The 18,779-nt window shown below is 38.2% G+C and overlaps 1 protein-coding gene across 1 annotated transcript in view; it reads left to right on the top strand.

The window, feature by feature from the left end:
* PRDM6 (PR/SET domain 6) overlaps positions 1–18,779 on the top strand; it is a gene marked incomplete at both ends in the record, with an annotated part of 70,321 nt that overhangs the window by 28,656 nt on the left and 22,886 nt on the right. Inside the window, one exon of the mRNA XM_079548552.1 lies at positions 18,045–18,172. Coding sequence (XP_079404678.1) covers positions 18,045–18,172 — 128 coding nt within the window. The remainder of the gene's footprint in view (positions 1–18,044; positions 18,173–18,779) is intronic.

The raw sequence follows: 18,779 nt of genomic DNA, 5'->3' as shown, positions 1-18,779 counted from the left end.
GGAGTTGATCCTTCACTACAGACAAAACTGAATTTCACATCATTCTTATTCCTATTTTGCTCGTCCAGTCATCATAATCTAATGATAGAAAGTGTTTATACAGTCTTCCCCCACCCACCTCCAAAAGCATGAGATTGCAACCAGTACTATGAAAATGACTGATGTTTTGAGCTCTAAACAGCAAGCTTTATCTAGGCTGTGGCATCTTGCATGCCATCATCCCCCTCTCTCAGTCACTAATATGTGATACTGATAAGAATCTAGTCTAAGTTGGTTAGCTTTGCTTGTGGAGCACTGCCTGCTGAAGGAACTTGTTTCTCTTCATTTTCTCAGTGGAGACAAATGACACTGGGTTACTTAACCTTGGCTGGTAAATGTTATGGTAAATGCACCTTTAACTCACTAAAAACTGAATTTACACTTGGTGTGAGCATAGGAAATTATCAGCTTGCCTTAATGTCAATTCACCTTTAAGGGTTTGTTATGTTGTAGCCAACTTCAGCTCCCAGCAGATAGAAATTATCTAGCTTCAATCAAGGCACGTTTTTCAGCTCCATACGTTATGTAATTCCAGCAATACTGAGTTTGCCTTTGGATGTAAAACTCACATTAAAGGCTTGGTAATTAGCCTTTAGTACACACATGCTTAGGTTTACCCTGTTATTAGTGGCTCGGATAACTAATTTACACCTAGAGAAAAAATCTGTCTGCATCAGTCACTTCAGCTGCAGTGCAGACATGCACTAAGTCAATGAAATTTAAAATTCCTTATTATACTTGACGTATATAAAGGCAAAATTGCATTGATATCCTCTCCCATGCAATGCACCTGATTTGTCTACTAAAGCAAAAACTATTTAATTTAAGCACTATTTTCCAGGCACAGAGCCACCAATATTTTCATTGCAGAACATTTGTTCCCAATTGTAGCCATCAGAAGGTCAGAAAAAGTTCAAAATTGCATGATGGGGTTTAGCTACTTGTTTGGAAAAATAATCTGGTCATTGCCATAACCTGTTATAGTAAATTGTTTTGGTTGTATGATGTAGGATTTTCATATTAATTCCATATTTTACGTGTATTTATAAAACAGTTGAGCTTTGACTATTACATCTCAGATCCGTACAGTTTTATAATTGAGACATTTGCAAATTTACAGTTAAAATCATTTCATCTGAGACTAAATATAAATGCATTTTAAAAGAAAAACTTCAGATAATTGCATTGTGATGGATCTTTTGAATCTTGTTCATTTCTTCTCTCAAAGATATTAAATCAATACAAATTTCAAGACTGACCGTATGCAATATATGAATGAAGTGTGTGATGAAACTAGATTTTTTCTCATCTGTGTGCACATAATACAAATCTGTACCATTAAAACTGACAGAGCATTTGGGCAGAATTGCAGTGTTATGTAATATTCTACCTCAGGTGTAAAGTAAGGTTGCCTTTAAAGTAGTGTCTTTTATTTATTTCCAAACTGCAACAGGTACAAAGAGCACAATAACACTGTCTGATAGAACAAAATTCTCGGCAACAAAACAGCATTTTTCAGCATAGTCACTGCCATCTGTTGCTTTCGAGCATTTTTAGAGGACTCACAGAGAAAATATGTCACAAAAACAATATTTTCATTTTATGGATATAGAATATATAAAGAAATGAAATGTGTAATTGCCAATGATTTAACAATAGTACTTAGCATTGATTTAATCCATTTAATTGCCATTCTTAGAGGACAATAATCCCTCCTTAATTTTCACTTAGTTTGAAGTAATAGATATATAAAACAAAGTTAAATCTGAAATGTGGAAAAAGTAGCAAAAGTAAGTGGCAAGAGGAAATGTCATTTTCTTCTTTCAGGACTGCCAGACATTCTGTATAATACAGGATATCCTGTATATATAGTGAAGTCAAATACAAAAAGCATACAGGGCACACACTCTTCTGTATTGTCATGGCAATTATGCTTTTCCAAATACCCAGCAGCTTGAATTTCCAGAGGTTCAAAAAAATGGCAGCAGCATCTGAACCTATTGCATGCACAATCAGTCCAGCACGTGATGTTCGTTGAGCCTGTGCAAACTGTGCAACAAGAGCTTTTTGTCCAGCAGTGTTCCAGACTGTGCTCTCTTAGGATTTCATTTTCCATGGCATGACTTCTGAAAGTAGTTAGGTGGAGTTGGGATGCTGTGGAGGAGATTGTTGAAGACACCAATGAGTATCAGTGGGGATCAGCAAAGGTCACTCTCCCAATCAATATAGGAGCATAGAGCAAAAGTTACAGTTTTACTTGTTTGCTTGGTTAGTTGTTTTGTTTGTTTTTGTTTTTGTGGGCCTTCATCATTAGTGTCACACTATTCTCTATTTTCACATCACAAAGTCAGGTATCCCGGGATGAAATTCGTCCTCTTTGATAGACTGACATTTTGCTCTTTCATGTGCTGAACTTCTAGTGGTATCAGTTGAAGTGCAGTGTGTGAAATAAGTGAAAAATATTTAGATATTTATGTTATACACTGGAATTATTGTAGACATGGAGATTATCACAGCAGTGAAAGCTTTGGTGACAAAGGACACACGCCCTTCCTAAAACTAAGCTTTGTTAGTTGTGCTTACAGAACAATGAGCCTTTAAATTATGGAATGCTCCTGAATGTACCTCATTATTAAGCCTCTGGTAAGTGTCTTTTACTCTCAGTCAGTTTGTTTATCCATCCTTGATTCAAAGGAGTTGCTCAATTTTCTAGTAAGTATAATATATTTCCTATCCAGATACCACATGGGATTACAAGACAATTTACTTATCTGGACAAAATAAATGTCTTTCCTTTGAAGCCTGGAGTAACTCACATCCTTCTCTGCTCTCTACTGGAGAAAGAAAAGTCTTTGAGAAAGAGAAGCAAAATCTGTCACAGTGAAATACTGTTGTATTCTGTTGGATGATCCTCAGTGTTTCTTGACAGGATGAGTCAGCAGAGGGTAGAATCATGGTGCATTAACCTTTCCTGTCTCACTCTTCCCGTACTCCCAGGTTCTTGGAGAGTTTTTAGACAAATTTGAGCCAGCAAAGATGATGGTCCTGGAACTGCAGCAGCTGTTTGAGCTGTCTCAGTACACTGCCTTATCTAAAGTTGGCCGTGACTCTAAACTATCAGTGACTCCTTAATGCTGAAGTACTTTTTTTTTTGTCTTCTCCTCTCACCTCTTACTTTGATTTTTGGCTGAAAATTTTGGCCTCTTTAGATTGCTGTTATTAGGTGGGGTGAGTTCAAGACACAAAGCAACCAAGGGGGTTCGGTTTAGGAATGTGTTGTGAAAAACTATAAAATAGGAAATTTATGTTATCCACAATATATTGGAGGTCAGTTTGCCCTCAAAACATAATGTCTGACAATTGTGCTTTCTTAGTGTGGGTTAGAAAAAGAATATAGTGGACTAAGAAAAACATCATAATTTAAGAAGTGACACATTTCAACAAAGACATAAAACTGTAGGCAGTACAGAAAAGAAGCAAAACCTTAGGAAACCATTACTTCATTAGGACAAATATTTTATGTATTTTAAAAGATTACTTATTAAAAAGGGTGAACTGTAGGACATTCATGTCTGCATGAAATCATAAATCTGCCATTGGAGAACAAGAAGTTCTTCTTTCTATGGATAAATTAATTTTTATTACAGCTTCATCAAATTCTTTTAAAGCAGTTAATCTGAGTACATGTATAAGAGTCGATACACAGTTATTTCCTTAATCTTTCATTTTTAAGTGTAGTGGTCGAGCCAGTTAGGAAAGTCAGCACTGTCCAGTAGTCTGCTGTGAAGCATTAAGAGAACTGAAGAAGGGCTCATTTGCCTACTGCTAGCAGCACCAGTTCATTTTAACAAACAGCTTGCATAGAACATGAGGGTTTACTCTCATTGTCCACACTACTTAGCTTCCATAGCCCTTTCTTCATTATGCCTTCCAGCAGAAAGGCAGCTGGCAAAGAAGGGGTTTATTTTTGACCTGTTTGACAGAGATTCAGGGCTCATTTTCTCTGTGACTGTAACTGGTGGAGATTTGTGCCCCGCAGGGAAATCCAAGGCTTCTCTCTTCTGCCAAGGGAATGAGGGACCATTCCTACTTAGCTCTGGAAAACTGCAAAATTGCACTCCCTATTAATCTTTTCGTATTTAAGGAGAGAATTTTTGTGATTATGCATGAGGGAGAAAGAGAGAGACAAGAGGGGAGTGGGGAAAGGTTACGCTTTCATCACATTTTCTGGGTCTCCCAATTCATTTAGTCTTATCTGTGTCTTGTAGATTGCAAGCTCTTAGGTGCCACGACTGTTTTTATGTATGCCTTTAATGGCCTATCACTGCTGTACAGCAGATAACTAGTTACAAATTGTTGAGGTTTTCCAAGGAAACAATTTTTTTTCCCTAGAGAATGCTGAGAAACTAAAACTGTTTGCATAAAAATGTCAGTTTCAGGAAAACTCTCAATGAATAAAACTTTGGGGAAAATGGTTCAAAATCATCTAAACATGCTGTTCTTACATTTTCTAAACAGAAAGTTCATTTTTCCATTCAGAACTACTTTCATTTTTAAAGTTCAGTAAGCTTGTAATGAAACATTTTCTTTCAGTTTATAAAATCTTGAAATCATCCAGATGAATTTTTTTTTTTTCCAAAATAGCTTGCTCCAGAGCATTTTGTTATTATTATTAGTTTACAAATATTGTGGGGGGTTTGGCTGTACCCAATAAAATCATACCGCACTCAGCTCTGCCACATACTGACAAATTTCCCCATTGTGTTAAACTTTGGGGATGGTTGGAAAATAATTTTTTAAAGAGCTAGTTTGTTTTACTTTGCTTTTTAGAATTTATACTTGGGGAAGAAATACAGCTCATTCTGCATGCCTTAAAAATTTCACCGTGCATTACAATTGCTGCTTCTATTGATCTTTAATTCACACATCTGCTTTGTGTTCCTTTGTGTAGAAGCTGACCTTTACGGCCAGTGCACTTGCGGATCAAACTCCCATTCCTGAAGTTTATGAGCACCCTCTGTGCCAGTCCACATAAGCACTCCCAAAATTTTCAGTTAAAATTGTTTGGTACCTAAGATTATTTTGGCATGTAGAGTGGAGCTGAGAAAGGCTGGAAGGAAGAATGAAGCTGCCTGGTGTTAAAGATGGACATCCAAAAAGGAAAAAATGCAGAATGGTTGAAACAGGAGCCTTTGCAGTCAGTCCTCTGTTTCATAGCATTTTTCTGCTGTCTTGATAAAATGGGGGACAGAAAAAAGGAACGTGATGAGACTGTAGAGGCAAGTAAAGAGAGTTGTGCATGACATCAAGAAGGCGTAGAACTGATGGTAAGAAAAATGTTTCTTAATTTAATTAGAAATAAGGATGGAGAAGAACCGTAATAGCATAAGCAGCATTCTTGTAACAGAGTGCTGTACAGTCCTGGAACTGCATCACACGTAAATCTAACAGTAGGTAATTACAGAAAACATTTGTATATTATACACAGGTTGGCAGAATGGCAGGATGTGATTAGTTCTGAAAAGATGTAACTTGCCTCCTGCTGAACTGCCAACACTGTTTCTGTCAGCATCTGTGTGTCTCTTGGACATCTCTCATCCCAGTATGGACCTTCTTAGGTAGGAGACTGAAGCCCTGCAGGATGTATTTTAGCTCTACTAGCAGAGGGCATCTCATGATATTGTGCTTGTATGGGATGCTTTAATACGTATTTATTCCTAAATCTGTATAATCCTACAGTTGCAAAAACTGAGCTCATTGATTATATGTAGGGTAAATGAAGAGCAGGCTGCAGCATTACTGCTTGTTTCTAGATCAAGTCTGTCTGGGCTATATAGATGCATGAAACTAGAATGTGCACAGTTAAAAGGGGAAATGCTTCATTTATACTACTGTCCAAGTAATTTTCCAAAATACATGCTTCCACTCTCATCCATTGAGGTTTTGGGTTGGATTTTAATTTTCACAGAGTAAAGATTCATGAGCACATAAGCAATTACTCAGATTTGCTGGTCACAGTCTGGGATTAATTGCAAAACACAGGTTTGCAACAATGAGCTTGGCAGAATCTATCAAATATTGATCCCTTTCCATGTCAGCAAATATGGAAGTGAAAAGGATGAAGGAAAGCTTCAGTTGAAGAGTGGTTGGAACCTGTTGTGTTTCGCTCACTTCAGCAGAGAGGCAAAACACTGCAGTGATGAGTCTGCCCTTTATTTACAGTATACACGATTTGTAACAGTGGTTTTTATAACTCTAAAAATTACACTTAATAAATATGAGAAGATACAGGTTTTCTTGATTGCTTAAACCTAAATGTTTATTCAAGCTTTCATGAAAAGTTTCTCTTAATTTAAACAGAGTGAGGGCTGCTTGAACAGATGCCATTTTTCTTGATGTGGACTCACTACACATGAAACAAGTCTTAATAACATTCACACTCCCTTCACTGGTAAAGTACTCTTCAGAGGCTTCGCTGCATGGTTTGCCTGCTGCAATCAGAATGAAACTCAAGTTGACTTTTTGTAGTTCGATTATATTTGAGTGTTATTGTCCTTCATTACATGTAATAACATGATTTCTGGCTTTAAAAAGAATCAGAAGAAACGTGTGTAAATATTGCTGCGGTAGTTCAGAGCAATGAGGTATTACTGGTATTTTTCCTTCTGGTGTTGATGTTATGTAAAGTTGGAGACACTAACACATTGTGGATATTGTTGCTGAGCAGGAGAAGGGAAAAAGATAGGCTTGAAACACAGCCTGTGAGATGGCACAGGGCCAACGTGCTGAAAAATGGCAAACGTCACATTTAGCAGCTGGACGCAGAAATATTTCTCTTTAATTTGGAAGGAGAAAATTTTTTTCACAGCGGGGCACTCTCAGAAGAGTACAACATCAAAGAGGGTGGGTCTCCCCAGTCAAACATCATCTGGCTTCAGTGATGGAGCAAAATGAATGAACTGTCAGGACTTTTTTCCAGTGTGTATGTTTTTGCCAAGTGAAAAGTAAAAGGTTCAGTGGCTTGTTCTGATCGCAGACCAAATCCTGATAATGGAAAGCTGATTCCTTAAAGTCTTCCTCTGATCAGCTGACAGGCAACGTCTGAAGAAGACCCCAGATTGATTGATGGTCCACTTTGTATTGATGGCCCCTGCCACCCTTAGAGATAAGTGAGATATGCCAAATGCTTAACAGCTCTGGAGGGCTCCTGTGATTGTGACTCAAGCAATGTTCTAATCTAATGTTATAATCCTCACAGAAACAAACTATCTTCCAAAGAAAATTAGCATGAGACTTAACAACACCAGGCCTGCACTCCCCCAAGGAAAAAATCGTTTCTGTTCATCGACGTCTGCGCGCAAGAAATACCGGCACTCATCTTCAGTGCACCTTTTCATCTGCTTTCTGACCCTGACTCCAGCCCTCCAGTAGCTGCACTCTAAGCATTGCCATACTGCTTTTCTGAGAACCTTACCATCTCACAAATTTGTAGAAATAATACGGCACAGACATTTTTTTAACATGAAAACATGGCAACGCAGTTTGTGCAGCCATTACTCATTTGTTTTATGAGGAATCTCAAGCTTAGTTTATCATATACTTTATTACTTGACCTTTTAATCATCATCTGGGGAACTTAGCATTCCAGACATTCCAAAATATTCTAAACTAAAAATATCAGTGCGCCTCATTATTTAGAACTCACAAAGGAGTTAAGTATATTTCCTAAAATATGTCATTTTTACTGAAATTCCTCATTTATGGGGAGATCTCGAAAACAAGACATTTATAAAAGAACAGAAAGAACTGCCTATGGAGTCTCTACTGTACCAGTGGGTAGATGTTCTGCTGAGATAGATGTTCTGCATTTCCAGCATAAAGACAGCCTCTACCCATATTTGCTTACAATATCAGTGTGGAGGTAAACAATTGGTGCACAACAAATGCTATCAACATCCCAGCTGGAGGATCAAGAAACAGTTTAAGTACTTGCTGTAAGTCATATGGGAAACATTTTTCAGAGCAGGAGCTGAACTCAGACATCATCTGTGGAGTAATTCCAGTATCTGAGCAGAGGTTTTTAATGCCATTCTAGGCCCTGGAAAGCATCTAAGACATCCGCATAGGAGTGACAGGTAGGGTACAGATCTAAAGGAGACCTGCCTGCCTTCTGGATCAGTTGTTCAGAGCTGTCAGAAACAACAGTGAAAACTGATGTTTAGACCCCTGAATTTAACTCTTTCACCCCAGTCCTGAGCCATACATGCTTCAGTGGGTCAGTTATGCTAGGCTCTTGTCACAGCAGAGTAATACTTGGCATGTTCCCTGAAAGTGAGGTTACTGGAAGAAAGCTTTAATTTCAGAGGGAAAGGTTGATTTTTTTGTTTGTTTTTATTGTTTTCCCTCATATTTTACAAGTAACTTGTTTTTCCTAGTTTGGTTTTACTACAGGACTGAGAGTATCTCTTGGAGCTGTGTCATTGAGAAGCTATTTATATATGTAAACCCATCCTTAAAGAGCCTCTGAGAACTTTGAAACATCCTAAAGGTAAAGAAAGGAATGACTATCTCCAAGTGCCTCAGAGTACTTTGTTTGTACTTCTGCACAAATAAAATCCTTAATCTAGCCTGCTTAATAGTGTTAAATGACACATGTTCTATGTGTGATACTTCAGTATGTCTAAAAATATCCCTATGAGCACTGAAACTGGAATTGATAAATCTAAAATCCTGCCTGGAAAAGCTAATTTTCACACAGACACATCTTCATGCACAAAGCTATGAAAATGCAGCCTGAGAGCATGTTTTCAAAGTGTAGTCAGCAGAAGTTGCAAAGGCTCCTGTGCCGTCAGCTTTCTCTTGGTCAGAAGCAAGCTAAGCCCTGAGTCAAAATGGAGCAAGTGATCTTCCTCACTCTCCCTCCATCTTCCTAATTTCCAATGTCTTTTGATTCAGAGTGTTTTTTTAAAGGTCACTGAGCTATCAGTTAGTCAGCTTCAGAGCAGAGTGTATCTACTCACCTGTTTCAGCCTGAAAACTCAAAATACTGATGAACTTGAAGCTGAGTGATGAGATTTGCCAAAACTTGGTTTTGTGCATCCTGGACTTAGATGCTGTCCACTGTCACATTATGTCCCTGGTGGCTATTTTGACCTTTAATTCTTTGCCCATCTGGATAGGTTTATGTACTGTAGGGAAGTAGGCTGAAAGAACATCTCAACTGAATGAGAGAGGACCTTCCTGGAGCTTTGGGTTGCTTGCAGAAGAATCAAAAGTTATGAAACAAGCACTATTTAATTTTACTTAGTAATGTTCAGAGGCTTTGATAGGCAGCAGGAAGCTGCCTAACTTGTCACTAACTTGCGAAGGAACCAGTTGTGTTTTCAGGGACACTGGGGTAACAAAGATCATCCACAGTAATTTTTTTGATTGTCTGGCTCAGAAAGTGATCTTAGGAATGTTATTATTGAGTAAGATTTCAGGTAAGAGAATGTTCAGCATCAGGCCCTTTCAGTCTCCTTGTAAAAACTTCTCTGCATGTTGGAATATGCACCTACAGCTGACTGGTGTGAGATTCTTTTGTTTTTGTTGCTTCTCTGCTTTTAAACAACTTATTTTTTTTAGTTGTCCCCTCCTCCCCCCCCCTTTTTTTTAACACAGATCTCTGCACATTTAGGCTGGATTGGCAATACTTTTTCTTTTCATGTTCTATGCCTGATGGAAATGGGACTGCAGAGAAGTCTACTGCCCCTTCCTCCCCCCATGTTCTCCTGCTACCACGGCTCTGCTACCAAGCAATCTGTCCAGCTCATTGTGATCCGTACCTGGAGTGCCTCTGCTTTTTCAGTCATATATTGGAGCTGTCATGTGGAAAAGCAGACTTTGCGTGTTATGTCAGTAGGTACACCAGGGGCATTCCCTCTTTTCAAATTATTTTGCATGGGTACGTAACTCTAAAACTTATCCATTTCTCTCTGTGCTCTCCTTTCTCCTATCCTGCTAAGTCACTACTGCCTTTGACAAAGCTCAAAGTGATCGAGAAACATTTAGATGTTGTACTCAGGGACATGGCTTTGTGGGGAAGTATTGGTGGTAGATGAATGGTTGGAGTAGATGATCGTGGAGGTCTTTTCCAACCTTGGTGATTCTACATCCAGCTTCACATGTACATCTTCTGTTCGATGTCCTCCCCTTTTTGTCCTGTTGATAGATACTGCTGGTGTGCATTGTGTGTTATGCTTCCCTGTTCCAGGGCCAACATGGATTAGAGTTAAAAAAAAATTGTTGAGGCTTTACTTAGAAAAACAATTCAATCAAGTTGGCATAATCAGCAGTGCATTGCTCTCGTGGCACATTCTGGAATAATGCCCCAGTCCTCCAACCGCTTACACAGATGCTTGATTTTATGCACGAGCAGTCCCATTGAGATCAATGGGACTACAACATGTGCATAAGTGTTTGCTGGACTGGGGTCTAAGTGTGAGATGAAGCCTTTCACCTAGCGCAGACAGTTCAAAACAATGTTTATAGTTTCATATGCTATAATCCTTTGAGAAACATTAAATCTAAATAGCTTTTAATATTTGTTGGCAAGTATTCTCTTTTATAAAATTTGCTAGATGACGCCGGCTAGATTAAAGAGAAGAAACATTAAGCAGATATTACAAGATGTACGCTCCGTATCAGATATGTGTGACTGTAGAAATGGCTTTGGATAGTGTGAGCAGTTAAAGATCATTGGCTGCCAGGATCCATTTCTGTGCGTTTTCACGGAGAAGTTGCATCTCAGAGAGTGTATTGCAATGCCAGCAAATGCTGGACAACATTTTACTACTGTTGTGACTCCTGATGTTTCTTCCTTATTCTCTTACTTCAGATCTCTATTCTGTTTGCAGTTGATCCCAGTTCAGAATGCTTCACTTTAGTTAAAAGCATTGGGAAATGGACACTGTTTCGTGTGTAACATAAAATTTTCAAAAGCAAAACCGTTGTTTAAATGAAATTCAACATTTTTCTAAATGGCAACAAAATATTTGCAGGTTATTTAAAAGCTGAAGCACTGCAAGGTCAATAATCAGTTATGGGCATATTTATTTCACGCACACATATAATCTGTAGTAACTAGCTTTCAATAACTACATAATGATACGCTGTTCTTATTTCATCGTAAGCCAAGAAGCTTAGATGTTATCCATATCACAGATACACATATATATACGTATATATTTATATAAATCTGTCCATAAAGAATCTGAAGGCGTATTTTAAGTGTCAAAACAAATCAGTTAGACTTATCAAGCAAGGCAGAATATGAGAAGCTTTTACAGCTAATGCCTTTCCACAATAACATCTGTACAGATAAAAGGGAACCTGTCCAAACGTTTCCACTTATAGTAAAATGAGATTGCTGACATGTGTACTACCATTTCTTCGTACCAGTTTTATGTGTGTAGTTCACTGCTACAGATTCAATAATATTTATTAGGCATCAAAGTTGGAGTTATATGATGAGTAGACATTTCTTTATACTGTCCAAGAATAATTTGCTTGTTTATTGTACAGGTGATATAAAATACAGTATGTCATTTACAAAGTACTGCAGTCTTTGAGATAGGCTCTTCATAAAGGATGTGATTATATGATGTTATTATTATCTATCAACATCAGTGTTTCTTTTTGGTTGGGCTGTGCTTGGAGAATTTTCCACGCATTACCATTGCTTCTGTTTTTCATTATATTTCTTATTTTCTTTTATACAGAGAGACTAAGAGTTGTTCTTAGAACGTTTGCTAAATGGCCTGACCAGGTCACCAAGCTAATGAATGAAAGGAGTAAGATGTGGCTGCAAAAGGCGTAAAGACATAGCTTTCTCATTCAGTGTGTGACAGTGAGAAGATGCTTATTCAGAAGCGCCCACCTCTAAATCAGATGCTCAGAGTATGTAAAGCCTGAAAGCATTCATTATTTAAACAGCTGTTTTAATCAAACATGAATGCAGTTGCAATTTGATTTCCTGCCTAAACCATGCTTCTTAAATGTAATCTATTCAGGAAATTTTGTTAGTTGTCTTCTGTCTTTCAGTTCTCTCAACTAAAGCTCTCATGAACTTTTCCAGTATTTTAGATAATGAGATCCTTTGACAGTGTTGATTCCAAAGGGAGCTGGGCACTGACACGCAGAATCCAACCTAAACAACTAAGTTATCAAGTCATGCATACAATCCAGTTTGTTTCCAGCTTGACATGGTTAGAAATGCTAACAAATAAATAATGTTTATGTGTCATAGTAAAGACTGGAGTCCATTGGCATTTTGCTCAACAGTCACTGCCTTAGTAAACCAAATTACTGTGCATTTGTATGTGTCAATCTCATGGCTTTTCAGAAAAGTGACTGCTGTTTTGTCTCCTTTGGAACAGAATTAACCTTCTTTGTCATTTATAAGTTGGCTGTAGAGCTCTTGTCTACCAACAATATGACTGAATGCTCTCTACCAGTCTATTACTGAACTTTTCTTACAGCAGTACTCTATGCCTGGGATGAATAAAAATGCTAGAAAGCAAACTAAAACCAAAAAAAGTCCAACCAAACAAAAAACCCTACACCACCACTAGTAAGAAGAGGAACAAAGATAAATGGATGTAACCTTCAATGGAAGCAGAAGTGGAACTAGCCCAAAAATGACCATGTAGGCAAAGAAATCCCATGCCTTAGCTTCCTATAGCTTCCCCTTTTCAAAAGTCTAAGTGACTGATGGACAGAGAAATATGGATTGAGCGATTGATCTGTTACAGGCTCTAGAGAGGAGACTGCACCAGGATTTGGGGTGCATTGTAGAGATTGCCCTCCAGTTGGTGGTTCTGACAAATGGACATATGGAGGGCTGCTTGTCTCCTACGAAGTGGCAGTTACATACCCACATTTATCAAAGATTGCACTTTTTCATATTTTTTAAACTCTTTTTTTGTATGCAGTTATTCATAGAGGATATTGCAGTATTGTTACTATCAAAAGCACAGGCTCACAGTATTGAGTTTCACACAATGCAGACACTGTCCAGTTCTTATGTCCAGACTAGTAAAGAAATTTTCACTTTTACTGTGGTTTGTAGGTTCATACATTGTTACAGAAAGAATAAAACTTGGATGGATGCTACCATCTCTGACATATCAGACTGTTTAATCACAACCGTCTTCTCTATGTTTCCAGTAGTTTGGAGTATACCTGTGGTTTTTATCTGTTTGGCTGGTGATTTATGAAAGGGGAATTATTAACTACAGGGAACATGTTTTAGCGTGGGGTTGGACTTGATGATCAGTGATTCTGTAGTTCTGTATGTACTCAGCAGAAGTGCTCCCTTGCTGTCCTCACTCTTCCCACTGAAGTCAAAGGTAAAAGTTATTATGGGAGAAAAAGGCTAATGCTGAGTGATTGGGAAATCCTGTGATCTTATGCATTTGATGTCAGAAAGGATAGTAGTGAAGAACAAAAAGCAGGGTCCTCTGGTATTGGTAAGAATTAATTCTTGCATGTTTTGTGGTTTCTTCACATCTTTTTCAACATCTTGCAGCATTAAAAAAATAATTAAAATAGTTAATTTTAGAATACAAAATTGTTTACAAAGAGAAACTCCACTTTCAGGACTGGTCTGCCTGCAAGGAAAATGAGAGGTCAATTAAGTTGTACACTAACACCTTTTTTTATCTGATTAAGTGGAAAAATAAAATGCAGGCAGAATTTCAAAAGACACAATCCTTCACCAGGCCATGGAAAGAGAACAAAGGAAAGCAAAAGATAGAGAGGAACGAACTCCAATGAACTGACCACTTCTCCTCTCCCTGTCTCTTCTGTGAAATTGTTTTAAATTGCTTCACAGCTTGGCTTTCTCTGTGGCTGAGCAATTACATCCAGGCTCCGTTATCCCAAAATTCTGTGACATCTACGCCGGCAAGTGGTGCGACAGTCTTTAGTGCTGGAATCATATTTGTCCCCATCTGTCCAAGTTAGGCAAGAAGCAGCACTGCTACCTCAGTATTGATCTGAGATTTCTCAGAGCACTGTGCATTATCCATTATGCAACTTAAATCTTACATGGTCCAGCCTTGACTTGGTATGTTGCCAGCGTGACAGATGTTCCAGCGAGTGCTGTTTATTTTACCTAATAATAGCCGTTCATAGTTTTTAGACCATTAATTATGTGAGATGCTGCATGCTTTAGAAATTTTGTTACTATTGTCATTATATACCGCTATCGTCTTTGGCACTGCAAGCTTAAGTATCTACAGCTTCTAACCTATCAATAATCAATCCAATAAGTAATGAATATGAGCTGTTCACACTGAATTTATTTGTGCATGCAAATAGAAGATGAAACTGACCAGTGCCAGTGCGTTGGATCCTAACTGCTTTTTCCCCACTCTACACAGTTGGCACAGTGAAACAGCAGTGGCAACCTGTAAAAGATTTTGTTATTAGAGCATGCATCTCTGTATCTATGTTCTGAATGCTGTTAGTATGGAGAGTAATATAAAAAGAAAAGAAAAAAAAAAAAAGGAAAAAAAGGGAAAAAAAGGTCGCTTTCTTGGAAAATGAAGCTCTTTTTTTTGTGATTCTGAAATTTTGGAATAATAGTACATTTTGCATTCTAAGTCTTTTGATATGTAACGTGTTAGAAACCTATTAATAATCAGTGAGCCTACTAAGAAGTAAGTTAATTAGATGAGAATTCTAAGAAAGAGCAGCAAGCATGTCACACAGGAAGGCGAGTGCAGTCTTTTTTTGTCAGACTCGTCTCTGCTGGTAGGCTGATGCACTGCTCAGACCTCGAGCAGGCCATATACAAAATATCTTCATGTGTTGAAAGATTTCAGGCACAAGCAAAACCAACCACCAACCAAAAATCTCCCTGAATGCTCATAAAAAAACAAAGTCTAGTAACTTCCTGCAGTCAGAAGGGGGGAGAGATCCAGTAAGCAGCATAGGTAGCATTTGCAGGAGTAATCAGAGAAGAAAAACGCAGTAGCTAATTTTTTTCCCCACAGTTTAGAGTAATGACTATTGTGAGATACATGTATTCACCACAGGGATTTGTGCAAAAGATATTTTATTTTGCCCTGAGACTCCTGCAATGCATTAAAAATTATGCCACAGTAGATCAATGCAGTGATCTGGTGAACGAGCCAAAGATTTTCAGTGAATTTGGCTCCTCACAGGATTCTACAGTGGGTTTTTTTGTTGTTGTTTTTCTTATTAGTCGCTGTGAATGTTTAAATACATATACATGTGTAATGCAGAAGCAGATGAGTGTGTCCATCCATGTGGTGTGCTATAAATTCGTGTTCAAAACTTATGCTTGCAGGCTTACTTTTCCTCTTTTATGGCAAGCCATTATTTGCTCCCTCATGATGGCTTCTTCATGCACAAATGTACTGTTTGCCAGATGTAGACAAATACAAAATTACTAAGAATGGTGCATGATGGTAATATGAATAATAACCGTAGCAGTTAAGTTTTTCCAGATCTGAATTAGATATTTGTAATTGGACAGGTAGACACAATGTAGTGCTGATATTTTCCTTTCAGTGACAAGCTGTCTGCTTTATAGCTGGATTTTCATTCCTGTAACAACAGTACTAAGAGTGCTGCAGGTCAGAGTTTATAAATAGTATTTAACTATCTAGTTTTACTTGCAATGTCAGTAATGTCCCTTAGGAACAAAACACTGTGTCACTGGCGTAAGAATACTTGCAAGAATAAAGCATTTAGAAACAGTTTTCATAGGAATTTAGATGAAGCATTTGTAGCACCTTCTATCCCTTTCTTACAGCCCTTGCAGTTGATTCAAGGTAACGGAAAAGGTGATAGCACCTCCCGGCCATGGAAAGCAGAGCCATGGAGTGTTTTTCTCTTTGTTATTTCTATTTTCTCCAACAGAAAACACTGGTATGCTATGGGATAATGCTGAGAGTGATGAAAAAATGATGATCTAGAACCTGGTCTAGACCCAGCAACATCTCCTGTGTCCTCCAGGTCATGGCCTGAGAAAGCTCAGTTTCTGTGTTTTTATGACTTTTTTACAGACTTTTGTTTCTCATGTCAGCTCAGGAATGTCCATCCACACAGAGTTCTGTGCAGGTTCCTGTGTGTCTGGACATGGCTGCCAGTACTGACTATGACTGTTTGTCTTTCTTGTTTCACAGAATTTGGAGATTGGGAGGCTATCAACTCTCCATTGGTGGAAATTGCCTTTTGCCTCATGTTAATCTATGGTAGTAAGCACCTTGTAAATGAATAGATAGTAAACACTGTGCAGAAATTTTTTGGGTAGATATTGCCAAAATGGTTGCATCCAAACACTTAATCATTGTTTTTTGTTTGTTTGTTTTGTTTTGTTTTTTGTTTGTTTTTTTGTTTTTGTTTTTGTTTTCTTTTCATCCTCTTTGATGGCTGGTTTCCTGTATAATTTTTCAACTTCCATTACAGAATTTTATTGCTTAGCCTACTTTGCTCATATAATCAGAGAACATTAGCATGTTTACATAACAATAGGTCCCTGCTGGTAATCAGCAAGCTACCATGTATTTTAAAAAAATGAACCAAGTCACCAGTATTGGAGTGTTTGCCTATCGACATTCCTTCTGTTTTCCCCAATTTTGTCCCACTGCTCAGCATCTTCCTTCTCTGTAAACTTTATTTCCCTCTCTCTCATGCCATAGCAATATATAAGTAATCTCTGAGTACTTCAGATCCCTCTTAGTCAAGAGAAAAAGCAAGGTAGATTCCTGAAATGGAAATTCTTACATGGGGAAATAAGGCTCTGGATTCAGGTTACAATGTATGGCTTTGTTCGCACCATAGAAAAATCACATTTAATATTTCAGAAATATTGAACACCTTCATATCATTTCTGAGATGACGTCTCTTGACACTGAAATAGAAATGCAGGATTGTTAATTTGCTTCCCCTACAGGTGTTCAATTCAGTACAATAAATATTTTTCATCTTTAATTTACAGGTTAGTACTTTCAAGAAAACAGATCAAGTTAGGCTCATAGAATTTCAAAAGGAAAACTTCGGGGTGGATGGAATTATTAAAAAGATCTGAAGATGTGATTTGCTTTGGATAAACACCTAATTGCTCAGATGCAACTTTGAATGTTAACAGAAACAGGTTAAAAAGCTTGTGAGATCCTGTGCTTAGGAGCAGCACTTCCTAGATTTCATTTTTAATGACACTAGGAGGGCAGCTGTGCACAGAATACGTATCTTCACATTTCAGCTCCTTCAGAGCAGCCTTAATCTTCGAGTTCAGAGGGAGCAACCAGTGCAGAATAAAGAGGTATTATTGTCTTTTTAAAACATTACCCTAAGTGACTCTCACATCCTTGGCAGGGGTATCATATTTAGGAAAACTCTTATTCCCTTCGGACTGATTTGCACTGACTACTTCAAAACATTATATGTCTCCAGAGAGTTTCTAAAGGTTGTCTTCAACTCTTTTTCCTTCCAGTCTCTTTTGTTTTTGTCTGATTAGTCCTACACCTCCCTTATATGCCACGTGAGGTTACTGAAGTACGTGTGTTCTTGCTGCAACTGAGATGCAAAGGAAGGAATGCTTGTTTGGGGATTACTACTGCCCCTTGCTCAGATGTTCTAACCATTTAAATGCAGGCTTTACATCCAGATTTTCTTGTTTATCTGGCAGTTCATTATTTAAGGCCAGCCTGTCAAAATAGGTTAAATATTCTTTGGGAAACATGGTCACATCTTTGAGACACCACAAACATGTTTAATACAAAAAGATTGGCTTGATAAAAGAAACATGATAAACTTGCATCTCCTAAAATACTTTTCTGCTGTTCCATGTAGATTTCTAAAAGCATCAGTATGCAATGACAAATCTCAAGGCAATAAATTCCTGGAAAAGACACAGAGAGAAACCAGCAAAGCAGTGAAAATGATTGCTGATGATTTGTTCTAACTACTTGACCTTGTGACCTCTTCCACAGATATATGACCAAGATGGGACATTGCAGCACTTTATTGATGGTGGAGAACCCAGTAAGTCAAGCTGGATGAGGTACATCCGATGTGCGAGGCACTGCGGGGAACAGAACTTAACAGTGGTTCAGTACAGGTAAAGCGTGTTTCAGTTTACTCAGTGCAACAAAAGAAGAAAGTTCATAGTGAAAATTCAGATTGTAAGTGTCACTCGTACTCTTACTTTGGATTGCAAAGCCAACGGTAGGGCTTTTGTGAATGTGTTCTTCCAGGGCAATAATAAAGCTGCAGAGTGTGGTGAAGATGGGTTCAACTTTGGTTGCCAAGAGCTGAGGCCATGGCAGTGCATACATCAGACTGTTGCTCCTGGGTGCCCTGTGTGTGCCAATAGCATGCTGCAGGTGAGAGGGAAGGGGTAAAGGAAAGAGCCGCTGTAGAAATTAGGTTTTCGGGGAGTCAGCCATGATGCATGTGTGCACCTAGGGCTGATACTTGGTGTGCACCTGCTGGCCAAGGCTGCTAGCAGTGCTTGGGCCTGCTGTGTCACCGGTTAGAGAAGGTCACTGTGTGGAGAAAATGTACAGGATTTATTTCACATCTTACTTTATGCTTGCAAACAGACCCAGAAAACCTAGACAATGTGTTGCATAAATACATGATCTCAGTTATAAACAAAACTCTTGCCTCAGAATCAGAAGCAACTGCTTGGCCTTGTTAAACATGATAGGAAGCACATCAAAGAG

Source organism: Tetrao urogallus (genome assembly GCF_951394365.1).
Source record: "Tetrao urogallus genome assembly, chromosome: Z".
NCBI lineage: Eukaryota > Metazoa > Chordata > Aves > Galliformes > Phasianidae > Tetrao > Tetrao urogallus.
This window is presented reverse-complemented; position numbering and strand designations above follow the sequence as displayed.